At 36.1% G+C, this 14,759-nt stretch overlaps 1 protein-coding gene and 2 long non-coding RNA genes across 3 annotated transcripts; 2 read left to right on the forward strand and 1 right to left on the reverse strand.

The window, feature by feature from the left end:
• The first annotated feature begins 483 nt into the window (after positions 1 to 483).
• On the forward strand, positions 484 to 1,974 carry LOC136970735 (uncharacterized). The gene has a single exon (XM_067265190.1). The coding sequence runs from the start codon at positions 484 to 486 to the stop codon at positions 1,972 to 1,974; it is 1,491 nt and encodes a 496-aa protein (XP_067121291.1).
• Positions 1,975 to 2,843: 869 nt separating this feature from the next.
• Positions 2,844 to 5,511, reverse strand: LOC136970737 (uncharacterized). Its single transcript, XR_010880026.1, has 2 exons — positions 5,101 to 5,511; positions 2,844 to 2,949 (listed from the first exon to the last, which is right to left on the reverse strand). It is a non-coding gene; the product is annotated as an uncharacterized lncRNA (long non-coding RNA).
• A 1,466-nt stretch (positions 5,512 to 6,977) lies between these two features.
• LOC136970736 (uncharacterized) lies at positions 6,978 to 12,745 on the forward strand. Its single transcript, XR_010880025.1, has 3 exons — positions 6,978 to 7,185; positions 9,089 to 9,122; positions 12,442 to 12,745. It is a non-coding gene; the product is annotated as an uncharacterized lncRNA (long non-coding RNA).
• Positions 12,746 to 14,759: the final 2,014 nt, after the last annotated feature.

A 14,759-nucleotide genomic window follows, 5' to 3' on the forward strand; every position in this document is an offset into this window, starting at 1 on the left:
TAGTGCCTTTGACCGGTGTGCTTCTCTCTTCTTTCTCTGTAAAACGCAAACGTTTTCGAACCTCGTTGGTTCTTCGTCAGGCGTAACGGAATTCTGTTCGACAAAATTTTAGAAAAAATTTGCATTCTGGAACGCTGTCGCGTGTAGCCGATGTCGTCATATTAGACTTGCGCGATGTGAGTATAGCGCTACGTCAGGGATCTGTTGAGAAAGGCTTCCCAAGCCGATGATAAGATGATCTCCTTTTTAAAATTGATGCAGTGCGTGTTACTGCGGGTGTTGAGTAAGATGTATATAGCTTCAAGCCATTTGAGGTGATCTTGTCGAAACGTGGGGTGAATGATTGCGGCACGGGTGAAAAGAGGCTCTATTTCTTGATCGGATGAATAGACTGCTAGGGCGGTGTTTTGTCTATGGTGTAATATGTCCGCTTTGTGCTCTTTGATCCTCGTCTGTATGTTGCGTTTGGTGGATCCGATGTAGATGGCTTCGCTGTTATCTCTGTGGTCGGCGATGGGTATAGATACACTGGATACACCCAGAATGTTTGCCTTCGCGAAAACTCATAAACCCGGAAAAGAACTCAGACCGGTGGTGGACAAGGCCAGAGCACCCACGTTCCTATTAGAAAAAGCCACTCACAAGTTACTTATTCCTCACCTGCAAGGGTATCCGCACACCGTTACCAACCCGGCAGATCTTGCCAATACACTCAAACGGTTACCAACACCTCCGAAATTTATAACCGTACTAGACTTTAAATCTTTATATCCTTCTATCAAACTCCCACCGGTATTTTGCGCAATAAGGGATACACTTATGAACATCACTCAAGACAGCACGTTACAACCTGACATCCTCGAAATGGCACACCTGATCTGCTTTAACTCGTTCTTTAAATTCAACGGCATTACGTACCAACAACAACGGGGTGTACCTATGGGTAGCCCAGTCGCAGGAGACCTCTGTGAGCTTGTGGTCAGAAAACTGGAATCAGAAGTCATTTCTTCTCAACGCTCACATATCCTCCTTTACCAACGGTATATTGATGATATCCTTATATTATGGAAGGACATCCCAAATATCAGAGCCTTAGTGGACACCTTCAACGACAACCCATATGGATTAACACTAGAACTGGATCAAGCCCACCATACCCAAGCACACTTCTTGGACATTTACATCACTGTAGAAGAATCTTCCATCAATACGCAAGTCTATCACAAACCATCTACCGAACCTCTATATATACCCGCATTCTCCTGTGATCCTCCGCAGTACAAGATGGCAGCCTTTAAGGCGCTACTCAAAAGGGCACTCACGCATTCCTCCTCACAAGCTGCCTTCAACTCGGAAATGCGGCACATCAAGAATATAGCTAAACAACACGGATATCACAACATTGCACGCAAAAACAACTTTGAGGCACTACGGCTTCTTTCCACCCACACCCCTCCTTCCAATGGTTCCCCACCTAAGTTTATACCGATCACCTACAATCCGGCACTGAAGACCATATACTACCAAATAGCGAAGAAAAAGGATATCCGCTTAGCTTTCAGGAGATGCCCAACGATTTTCGAGTGGCTTAGGAACGGAAAAGACGCTCCAGATAAAAACAGACTTCCGGGAATATACTCTATACCCATCGCCGACCACAGAGATAACAGCGAAGCCATCTACATCGGATCCACCAAACGCAACATACAGACGAGGATCAAAGAGCACAAAGCGGACATATTACACCATAGACAAAACACCGCCCTAGCAGTCTATTCATCCGATCAAGAAATAGAGCCTCTTTTCACCCGTGCCGCAATCATTCACCCCACGTTTCGACAAGATCACCTCAAATGGCTTGAAGCTATATACATCTTACTCAACACCCGCAGTAACACGCACTGCATCAATTTTAAAAAGGAGATCATCTTATCATCGGCTTGGGAAGCCTTTCTCAACAGATCCCTGACGTAGCGCTATACTCACATCGCGCAAGTCTAATATGACGACATCGGCTACACGCGACAGCGTTCCAGAATGCAAATTTTTTCTAAAATTTTGTCGAACAGAATTCCGTTACGCCTGACGAAGAACCAACGAGGTTCGAAAACGTTTGCGTTTTACAGAGAAAGAAGAGAGAAGCACACCGGTCAAAGGCACTAAAGTTGTTGATTTTCATTTATTTTCACTCCGGTGTTGTTCCTTTATATATTTCAGAGATTATTTTATTTGATTTTTGAGCGTAATAATCTCAAGTCTAAAGACTTTTCTGATGTAATTTAAAATATTTAAATAAGTTTTATAAGTTCATATATACATTTTTAATAGTGTTATGAAAAATTTAAGCAAAAATGTTCATAAATATAAAGCAAATAGTGTAATAAAAGAGACATTTTATATAAGTTTCATTACAAATATAAACATCTGTAAGCCCAATAGTTATATTAAAGCAAAGCAATTGCTGGATTAGATCGTGCTAAATTACTGCTGCTATTAATAATTAAATGTTAAATAATTTGGCCTAGAGATAGGCGTTAGGTGCCATCTCTTATTAAATTTTAATAACTATAATTAAATTAATATTTATTAATTAATTTGGAAAGTTTTGGAAGAAAAGAATTAGCTCAGAATGAAACAAACCCACAACAGCTGCTTACTATGTGAATGTGTTGTCAGTTATGGTACCCAAATCTTTGTCTGATCTTCACTTCCAGAACTATTAATTTAGATATTATCATTAATGGTAGCAGTAATATAGCTCAATCTAATCCAGCAATTGCTTTGCTTTAAAAGTTTCATTATTTTGTTATAATATAAATTTGATATCGTGAAAATTTTTATACCTTTTATATCATCTTCTTCTATTTGAGTATCTTCATGTTTTCTTTTAATTTCGGGCTTCAAAGGTTTCTCTGGATTTATCTGTCGCCTTTTCAATGCCTCTAATTTCTGTTTAAAGAAGAAAAAGGGATATCAGATAACATGTCTTTTTCTAAAAATAAGTACAAAAAAAGTTATCTTATTTTTATGTTTTATACGTAATAGTGTCAAAAAATAAACTGATGTTACCTAGCAACAAATGCAATTGCAAGCATGTATGTATTCAAACATTATCTTAGACATGTCAATGTCATGTTCAATATAAGATAGATGTCTATATTTGGATGGATTAAACACAAATCTCAGCTGAGATGGATAAGGCTTCAGCCTACCACTCTGAGGACCTGGGATTGAATCCAAGAGTTGAAAAACTTTAAGAATTTTAAGAGGTGATCTGTCCTAGTTATATCAGGCCCCATCACTCGTCCCCCATATGCCCTATTGTGGGACTGGCTAAACTCGCAATGCACCTAAAAAAATGGCTCTCTTAGTACTCACAGAGCAAAAAAGAGTAAAAAAAAAATATACGAAACAACAAGAATATTGAAGTAAATAGGTATGTGTCCTCAAAATTCTGAAATGAAGCATGAGAAGTGGCAAACCAACATTAATTTCTGCATCAAACTAGATAAAAATTTTACAAAAACATTTAATCCATTTAAAGAAACATACATTAATGACATCATATTTCTAATGGCCAAATAGCCAAGTGACTAAGGTGTCAGCCTACACTCTGGAGAATTGAATCCAGGCAAGTCAAAAAAAACTCTAGGTATTTTTCAGGGTGGTCCATCCAAATATGTTGAGCCCCATCCTTCACCACCCTGGCCAAACCTATAATTTAAAAAAAAGGTATAGAATTATCCTGTAGAGGGGTCACTGCATAGTGTCAAAATTGTCACTTGGCGATATTTTTATTAAATTGGGATAAAAATATAATATCGGCAATTGCAAGTGGCGATAAAAACACTAATCCGCTTGTTTCGACATTCAGTGTGAAATTAAATCACAAATCACACTTCGGGAAAAACAGCAAAATGTCAAGCTTCTGTACAATAGGAGTCCTGTGCACCACACACCTAGTGGTTTCATAAGGTCACATAATAAATTCGGACAGAAAAGAAGGAAATAACGTCGAGAACCAAAGACAGTTTTTGCAATGCCACCCAGCATTTCCAGATTGTAGATTTTTTATTGACTGACAGAAAATTTGGGGACGTTTTTAGGATGACTTTCTTTCACTTTGATCTCTTTTTAGTAGACTAAAACAAAAATTTTGATGTGTTATTTGGAATTATTCATTAAAAAATTATTCAAAAATGATTCCTAGTGCCAACAAAGAGAGGGTTACATGCTCAGCAGGTTTCGTTCAAATCAGAGACCCAAATGTCCAATCTGCTTCTCCTAAGTAACGGCTTAACATGTTACTTTTGCTTTCCAGACACCAAGCTGATAAAGATACTGGCCCTTGCATTAATTAGTAAGTAAAACTAGTGACAATAAATAATTTGAAGAGGCAAAAAAAAATTTTAAACTGGCAAATAGTTGGCAATATTTTAAAATTTTCCAGAATGACCCCTGCCCGTACATATTTTAATGCTAGCTAGTTACATAACTAAAAGATATAATGTTAATAATATAAATGATTCTAATATTTAATGAAAATTAATATTATTCAAATTTGAATTACAAAGGTTATACAAACATAAGTTCGAGTCCTTATTTCTTTATTTTCTTCCCTTTATTCCAATCAGGAACCACCATGCAACTTGCAACTTGAAGTCAAAAAAACTTTTAAAATTAACGAACAAAACACTATTAGACGACATACAACACAATTAAAAATGATCTTCGGTGCCGACCTGTCTTTATAGGCTACAGCATCTACAAAGCATTAAAAAGACTAACAGTTTTTAATGCTTTGTAGACGCCGTAGCCTATAAAGACAGGTCGGCGCCGAAGATCATTTTTAATTGTGTTGTATGTCGTCTAATAGTGTTTTGTTCGTTAATTTTAAAAGTTTTTTTGACTTCAAGTTGCAAGTTGCATGGTGGTTCCTGATTGGAATAAAGGGAAGAAAATAAAGAAATAAGGACTCGAACTTATGTTTGTATAACCTTTGTAATTCAAATTTGAATTTAACTTTAATTCCCGAGTTTTGTACGAAAATATGAAAATTAATATTAATAAATAAAGAAAAAAAAACATTCAAAATCTTACTTCTTTATGTGTCTTTCCTGTTATGTGAACAGACCATAAAGCTTCACCCTTGAGGGAGACATCACAAACAATGCACGTTAATTGTCCAGTACTGTTATATGTAATAAATTAAAGTCCGCCACATAAATGCTATGAAATTAATATAAAATTATATAATTCGAAAAGCATCAGAAACATTAGAAGAAAGCTTTAATGATAACAACAGAACAAATAACTTGAACGAATAACTGATTATATCATTAATTGAAAGGCAACTAACCTTTATATCAGCACTTACTTTGTTTAAAATCTGAATATGACTGATCAAGAGTCAAAAATGCTCATTTTTAAATAAATTAAGCTACAAAGATTCATTTCTTTTTGGAAAAAATAGCTTTATCGATGAAAGTTAGATATAATGAGATTGCAATGAGAAATATGAATTTATATCTTTATTGTTTAGATACTAGCGAGGTTGAAGCCAAAGTTTTAAATGCAAAACTGTGTATGTCGGACGTTCAGCACTGCTTTCCTGTAAGCCTAGAAGTTTGACAATAGCATTTGGAATGTCGAGCATGATTCCACTGACTTTCCAAATACCACTGTCAAACTTCTAGGCTTACAGGAAAGCGGCACTGAACATCTGGCATACACGTTTTCGCATTTAAAACTTTGGCCTCAACCTCTCTACTAATGCATTAACTGCAAGTAATATTCTATGAATATTCTACAAGTAATATTCTTTGAAACTCTCTTTTGAATATTAACATATTCATCACAGTTTACTGTTACTGTTAGAATATGCATTCTAAAAGTAAAACTGACATTTTAGAAAAAATCTTTGGCTTCCTAATAAGCAAAATTTCTCTGTATATTTGTCAAGAATTTGTTATAATTTTAAATGAATCCAAATGCAAAGACAGTCAAATGTAAGTATAAAAGTTCTCTCCAAAAACATGATTTACTTCTTTTTCATATCTAACAGGAAAAGTTGCTCTTCTTCTTAAAAGGGTGATTCTAACTCTGATAATTCTTAAAAATCTGTGCAGCAAACCGAGAGGGGTGGCAAAGGAGCAATCAAAAATGCTCAAAAGGAAGAAAACACAAATAAAAAGAATAAGGCAAATTCAGTGAAGTGCCACAAACATACTTTAAAGCTGTTTATAAACAGTTCATACAAGAACGCAAGCACTAGAGGCATTCTCTACCTGCAACCACTCCGGAAGCCTCGACGGCTTCACTTCAGTGCAAGTTACCATCAAGCATGGCCGAACCGCAACCAAAACCGGCTCGGATCGTTTGCCAAAGAAAATAAGGGCCCTAACAAGTCTACGGATCCTCAATCTTTATTCAATTCAAATATATCCAACCTCCTACCGCTCCAAACCCTCGAGAAACGGAAGAATAGGTATAATCTGTCGCGATGAATAAAGAAATGTAAATTTTACCCAAGTTAACTCGAAATTATAATCGCGTTACGACAGATTTCTGGCTGAATTTGACAATTGTTTACTATAATCGAGTGACGTCACAGATGCATTCTTTCGCTCTACGACCGAAATAAACCGATTAAAGTTGTATAATATAAACTATTATCGAATAGACTTAAATAATCTGTCAAATATCTCGAAAATATCACCATGCAAGCACTAAGCACATTTCGATTACTCGACCTCTAGTCACGTGTACTACAAAATGTAAGTAGAACTTATATTTATGTGTTTATATGTATATTTAATAAAGGATATTTTGCCAAAGGCGAATCGATTCGTTGTTTTCCTTTAGTAATTAACTCGCTTCTCCTCTCCTTCATTAATTTTCTCAAATCGCTTTGAGTGGGCTCTTTTTTGTGGATGTCGCCATCTTTGTTTGGATGATGTCACTTCCGCCATTCATGGCGACGGCATCGAACGAATCTGTATTTCACTAATTTATTTATTAAAGTCTTATTTGTAGTATTAAATCATCATATTTTAGGTATAATTGCTATATTTAGTGTTATAAGTGACGGTCCCTTAAGTGGCGTTTGTATTTGATTTAAAATTTCCCATTAATTAATTGCCCGAGGTTAATACAAGTTAAAATGGTTTTAAAATTTCTGTTAAGGTAAATATGTTAATAATTAATTATTTTTGAATATATTAGCATATTAAAGTTTAACGTAAGTCGTATTATTACGTTGATGATTTATGTGTTACGACACGCATTTTAAATTACGTAACAAAGAAAATGAACAATTGCCGTAAATTCATTGTAGTGATGACTTGAAGGATTATATAAAAAATTCTACAGAGTGCCATTTAAAGTTTATTCTCTGCATAGGTTTTTTTTTCTTCTGTATTCTATTGGACATCTTCCACATTTGAAAGATGATGCGGAAAGTTCGGCACATACTAAATGATGTAGTTGCTTTAACGTGGACAGAAACTGGTTTTTCTGACATGCCGGCGTTTGCTCGACTACTGCTGGTGATTGACGTGAACTGATGATTGACTGCATGCAAGTGTCGCTAGTTGCCGAATAAAAATATCCGATGAGTTGAATGCGGTCTTTGTCGAACATTATTTGGGGCCTTCGTTTTGTCAAAAGGATCTCGAGCCCACCATTTGATTGCGGGTAAATTTGCTTGGATGTCGAAGGAGACCGGTTTGCTCCAACGTTGACTAGTTTGTGCCGGGCTTAAGAGTTTAAATTCTTTAAAGCATTTTCCGATAGCTGTTTTTAGTTTTGCCAAATGTTATGAGGCAACGTGAAGAAATCTTCTCTTACTATATCCCGAAATAAATTGTCCCATGTTGTTAAGTCTATATTTTGATGGGCTCGCAAAGGCTCCCCTGGCATGCTCAAAATGTGGAAATGAGAGCAAAAAGAATAGTATGTAATTAGAATTGCAAAATTTCCTTAAGTTTGGTGTAACCGTACATCGGTAATTATTTTTGATCTGTTCGTTCAGTTAATCGTTCCATTGTATACCGATGCACCTGTAAAGTCCTGCCAGTGTCACTGATAAGCAGCACTGCCCATTGCACAATATGAGTAGTATATTATAATGTTGTACAGAAAGAATTGATAGGTTTTATTTAGGGAATGCTAGAAAGAATTTAGTAGATATTAAGTAGTAGAAAAGAGATAATGCATCTGGAAAAGTTACAACAACCTTGCTTAGTATGCATTTGACAAGAATTCAACTTAAATTATCCAGAAATATAGACAGAAGCTGTCCATTAACTTTAGCTAAATCATTCATAATTGCATGTTTTGATAATGAAGGACACAAACCATAAAAAGAAAAAAATATATCTGATTTTGACCTGTTAGTCAGTACAATAAGAAAAAATAAAGTTGTGAATTTGAAATTTGATTTAATAAAATGATGAAATCAAAAGATCTTGGCAATTTTTTTAAATGATTGTTCAGTTTCTTATTTTTTATGAATTATTGTATTTTATTGCATATAAGATGTGGCTTTTGTTTCAAAAATGGCTGTCTTATATGTGAAGTTGCCCTCCCCTTTGGCTAATGAATTCTCTTGTATTTAGGAAAAATGCCTTCAATAGGCTACAAGTAACTTCTCCCTAGGCCAACTCTTGAATTGTTTAATTAAACGTTATTCTTTCTTTAAAAAATATTTCAATAAACGTTAAAAAATTTTCACTTTATGGCAAAACGTTTCACAATTGACTGTCTCTTCACCCAACACACACTTCTCTGTAGGCTACTGTTGCAGCTGGAACTTTATCTTCTCCCTGTAGTTGCTCTCTGTCATTACTGTCCCACTTAATTTACATAATTATTTGCAAATTTCTTAAAAATGTAAAAACAGATCGACCGAATTTGAATAGTGGAAAAAATTTGGGGTCGAGTGCAAAGTGCAGGATAGCTTATATATGCTAAATACTTTTTCATAAATATTCTATGCTGAAACTGATGTGTATCTTATATACCATAAAATACAGTAGTAATTATTTTCTATATGCATTTTAATTTTAAAGAAAATTTTATTTTACAGGTATTTTGCAAACAATGAACAGCTAATCCAAAGAGTAAGTGTTACATAATTATTTTCAGTAATCAGATATTTGGTTTTTTTATTATTTTTTAAGAAAATAACTGTATTGTTCAACCCTTTACTAACACTGGAAGTATATTACACTTACAATCAAAAATCAAACCTGTTACTGGCATTTATCCTATAGAAAATCATTTGTGGGATGATCTTCTATAGGATAAATGCCGGTAACAGGTTCGATTTTTGATTGTAAGTGAAAATAACTGTGCAATCAAAAATATAAATTATAAGAATATCCATTACAAATACAATGCTGATTGATATAGGCCTATTCTGATTTTTGCCTCTAATCTGTATCTATAATGAATTGTAAATATAAATTAAATACACACATATAAGTGATTTTCAAGCCCAATTTATTAACATTAATTCAAATATCTAGTCGTGGTCGGGCTACATTCATAGTCCAAATGCAGTTTGTTGGTAGATTAATTTAGTCTAAATGTAATTAAATACAGTTTTGTAAATATTTATTCTTCTTCTTCTTCTTCTTCTTCCTCAGCTTTTCCCACTCTATGTAGGGTCGCTGTTTCTGATGAGTCGCCTCCACTGCTCCCTGTCTTGGGCTGCCTCCACATTCAGATGCCTCCCTCTCAAGTCCTCCGCCACAAGATCCATCCACCGTCTCCGCGGTCGTCCCCGCCTCCTCCTCCCCCTCACTGACATCTGCATAACCCTTCTTCCCACATACTCTTCTTCTCTTCGTACCACATGACCAAACCACTTCAACCTTGCCTCCTGTATCTTTGCTTCTATGTTCGTAACTTTCACAGTCCCCCTCACACATTCATTTCGAATGTGATCCCTTCTCGTAACCCCACACATCCAGCGGAGCATCCTCATCTCCGCCACCTCCATCCTTTTGACATGGGTTTTCCTCAAGCTCACAGTCTCAATAGCATACAGCATAGCTGGTCTCACCACCACCCGATAAACTTTCCCTTTCAACCTAAGCGGCACCCTCTTATCACATAACACACCTGACATATCCCTCCAATTCCTCCAGCCAGCCTGAATCCTGCCTGTCACCTCCTTATCCACACCTCCATCCTCCGCCACAGTTGACCCCAGGTACTTAAAGGTATTGACTCTGCGAAATACGTCTCCCCTCAACTCCAGATCCCTCTCCTGGGCACCATCCACCTCCCCACTACACATATACACTGTTTTACTCCTACTCACCCTCAAGCCCCTCCCTTCCAACGTGCCCAACCACCTTTCCAATTTAACTCTCAGCTCCTCTTTAGTCTCGGCGCACAGAACGATATCATCTGCATACAACATGGTCCAAGGCGCCTCTTCTCTGACCCCGTCCGTGATCACCTCCATCAGCATGTTAAACAAGAAGGGGCTCAGTGCTGACCCTTGATGTAAACCAACTCCCACCTTGAAGCACCGGGACACTCCAACACAGCTCCTAACCTTTGTGGCCACATCCCTATACAGTTCCTGTATCAATCTAACATACTTTTCAGGAACTAGCTTTTCCCTTAGACACCTCCAGAGTTCTTGTCTAGGCACCGTATCGTAAGCTTTCTCCAGGTCAATGAATGCCATATGCAGCTGGGTTTGCTTCTCCCAATATTTTTCCAACATTTGCCGAAGGGCAAAAATGGCATCGACTGTTGACCGTCCTGGCATGAATCCAAACTGCTCTCCTGCAATGGTCACCTCTGCTCTCAACCTTCCGTCCAAAACCCTTTCCAAAATCTTCATCGTGTGGGACATCAACTTTATTCCTCTATAGTTTTTACAATCTTGAACATCCCCTTTTCCTTTGTAGATAGGTACAAGTATACTTTCTCTCCATTCGTTAGGTATTTCCTCCTGCTCAAAGACTTTTTTGAATAGGTCCCATAGTAGGTCAATGCCCTTCCTCCCCAATGACTTCCACACCTCTACAGGAATTCCATCCGGGCCCTCCGCTTTACCGTTCTTCATCCTCGATTTGAATTTAATAATAAATATTTACAGTTTTGTAAATATTTATTATTAAATTCAAATCGATGAATCTCCAAAAGTATGATACTTTTTTATTGTTATTAACTCTCACTCTGCCCTCTGGGCACTAGAAGGTTTTTTCCATATTCATTGTGGATTTGGCCAAGCCCACAAATGGAGCTGCTGAATGGCAAGGGCTTGACATATCCGGGACGGAGCACCTATGGAAAATTCTTGGGAGGTTTCTTGTCCAAATTTGATCCAGGGTCCTTCGAAAAGGTCGGCCGATGCCTTAACTGCCTCTGTCTTTCAGCCGTCTGGTATGAATCTTTTATAAACTATTGTGATTTGAACCAGATTTAGTATTATTATAAAGGAGTACTAATAGATAATTTTATTTCATATTTGTAGATTGTTTTTTTACCTGATCTTGAATTGTGTGTTTTATTCATTCTCTGTTTCCCGTATAAAATTACTGGTAATACAGTAGAATCATGATTACCCAAGGAATGTGGACCGATGCTACCTTGGATAACCGAAAACTCAGACGAAACGGATGGCCATGGCCATTTCGGATGAAAAATTATGAATATAAAAGATTTATACAATACATCACATTTACGCCTCTTTTTATACTCTATTGAATTTAATCATACATTTTATCATTTTAAACTTTCTTATGTGAATTAGACTATAAACAGTGGCACATTATCCTATGGCAAAAAGGGGCAATTGCCTGGGGCTCTGCCATTAGAGAGCCTCAATTTAATCTTTCATAAGAAAAAATTTTTGCAAAGAAAAATGTCTGAAGTTAACACTGTACATGGGATCCCCTAATTCAAATCTGCCTGGGCCCCACGAAGCTTTAACATGCCACTGAGTATAAATAGTGTATTTACAGGTTTGCCTCAGTTAATCAGGGCTCAGACTCATTATACTATAAATTCAGTCCATTCTTATATTTTGTTGAAATTTTTTCTATATTTTATTAATTTCTATTTATACACATAATAATGTAAAAGTGATTGAAGAATTTAGAATCAATCATAGATGTTAATTAGCATGATATATTTAGTTAATATTTGAATTTCCTATGATAAAGGTTTCCTTTATTTTGACTATAAACGTTTATTTATATGTTTTAATGAAATTCAAATTAACACACCAACACACAAAAATTAAATCTTAACATTTTTATCAACATATAATTATGTAATTAAAGTGTAAAATACCATTATTATAAAATACAATCAAATCTTGATATGTAGCCACCTCCATAAAGTGCTAACTATTTATCAATAAATATTTATTTATTTAAGTAATTCGATTACATCTTCAGATATTTTCTATAGCTGTCCGAGTCCTATCCAATTCGAAGAGCCGCACAGATTACAATATTTATGTTTGCTAGAAGTGAGTAAAATATTAATGTCTTTATATTATTTTAATATGTGTGTTAAGTACTGTTACATGTAGTCCTTAGTTAATGCAATTCATAAATTTTAGGCCAATTTAAATACTACACAGTACCGTTTTACAGTTTTAAAGGAGGTTACTACTAAGCACTTTGCTTAATACTTTCACCTACCACATTAACTAGGGACTACCTGTATTAATAAATGACAATGTAAATGAAATACTATGTAACAGTTTCTTTACACTTTGAAACAATATTTAATATAACATTTACAGAAAAATATATTTCTTTGTGACCATACATACATAGATGGGTCTTAGTCTACTTTCTGTCCCTTCACACGCTGTACAAGGCAATAACAATTCCACACGGCGAAGTCGTCCTTTCTTTTGAGTCATATTGGCGGCAAATGGGAGCCTCAAAAGAAAGGACGACTTCGCCGTGTGGAATTGTTATTGCCTTGTACAGCATGTGAAGGGACAGAAAGTAGACTAAGACCCATCTATGTATGTATGGTCACAAAGAAATATATTTTTCTGTAAATGATACAATTTGTCCTGGCAATTTTTTATTTTTTAATATTTAATATATTTTCTAAATTACACATAGGACCTGCCTAAGCTATCTTTCACTAGTTATATTCAGAATAAAATTTATTGTCTTGTATACAAGCGTCAGATGAGGTTGCTGATATAGGAAAAATTTGATCTCAGGATAAAACAGGGATGAGGGGAGATATGTGGGTATGGTAGGCACTGAGACAATTTTATTATTGAACCCTTTTATTTAAGAAATATAGAAGCTACAAAATTTTCTTAAAAGGCTTCCTTTCAGGACAGTGAGTGTTGGTTAATGTGTACCTAGGTAGCCAAGATGGCGGACCTTCCGGTAATCTCGATCCAGGATACTTAGTGACGTCAAGATGGCGGCCATCTTGACTGCGATTTACGATGGAGCACATGTGATCACGTGATTCGCTCCGCGATTTATTAAATACTAAATCCCGATTTTAGAATTTAAGGATTTTGTTAAAATAATTACTATTTCGAAATATTAAAAAAATAAATGAAAATAAACGATAATTATATAATGTTATTACTTACGTCATTGTGCATGCTGCTGTTCCTCTCTTTTTTTCCGACGCTTGGTTTGGACAGGAATTGATACCGTTTGACTATTTGTCTTTCTGTTCTTCTTTCTTTCCTTCCTACTTTTATCGTTATCATCATCAGTAATATTGCATTCCTTTCTTTTCTTCACCTTTTCTTCGACCACCTTTTTTACTTTTTTCTGAATATTAGAAACTGGGGCTGCAGGGACTGTCTCGAGTTCTTTTTTTAGCGTGATTTCGGAACGATCGTTTACTTGACAGATAAAACAGCTCTCATCTTCTCGACATATTCCCCCTACAACCCATTTCGTACTTTTTAGTTTGCGGCCTTTTTCATATTTTCATTTACATGTGACAGTCTCATCGATTTCGACGGTTTTCTTCGGACCTCCGATTTTAAACGACATCATATTGTGCAGAGCAACTAGTGTAATAAAACGTATATGGTTGGACCAGTCGACAGCAGCCTTATTCGAAATGCCTACAGCAATACCCGAGGTAGTCGAAGAGCATTCCAATGCAATGTAATGCCATATAAAAGAAAAGATTCTACTTTACGATATTTTTCCACATTTACCTTTAAAGGTTCCTTCGAATGCAGAACTATTTCTTCGACATTTTTTGCATCTCGTCACACATGAATCTTGGTCGTGTCGATAAAAAATTTGGCACGAATTCGAACAATTCTTACAAACACTTCCTCAATATGCTGTAATCCTAGACTCACCGCAAATTTAAAACCTTTATCGATTCTGGGGTCCATACCTAATTCGGAAAATTCCGAATCGAGCACTCGATAGAAATCATGGGCGGTGCACGCTGCCCAAAACTCTTGGGAAGAAATATCGAAAGAACTCATAACTAACCAATTAATATTAAACGAAAAAGTTCGAAAAGAAAAAAAAAATTACGTCTAAAGTCAAAAATCACTCCAATCGACACAATTATCACACCTGTTACCACTTTTCGCCGATAACTCTACACGAAATGCGTCGTTACTATTAATTTGCATATCACAACGCGATAGTCCGCAGCTCCCTCCATCTTGACGTCACTAAGTAACCTGGATCAAGATTACTGGAAGGTCCGCCATCTTGGCTACCTAGGTACACATTAACCTGAGTGTTAAAGTCCAGAATAGG

This window comes from Centruroides vittatus, unplaced genomic scaffold, assembly GCF_030686945.1.
Source record: "Centruroides vittatus isolate TY-2023 unplaced genomic scaffold, ASM3068694v2 contig_2152, whole genome shotgun sequence".
Classification (NCBI taxonomy): domain Eukaryota; kingdom Metazoa; phylum Arthropoda; class Arachnida; order Scorpiones; family Buthidae; genus Centruroides; species Centruroides vittatus.

Bases quoted from the DNA above. Each gene is read 5' to 3' on its own strand.
- LOC136970735 (XM_067265190.1), top strand. From the start codon at position 484: ATGGCTTCGCTGTTATCTCTGTGGTCGGCGATGGGTATAGATACACTG.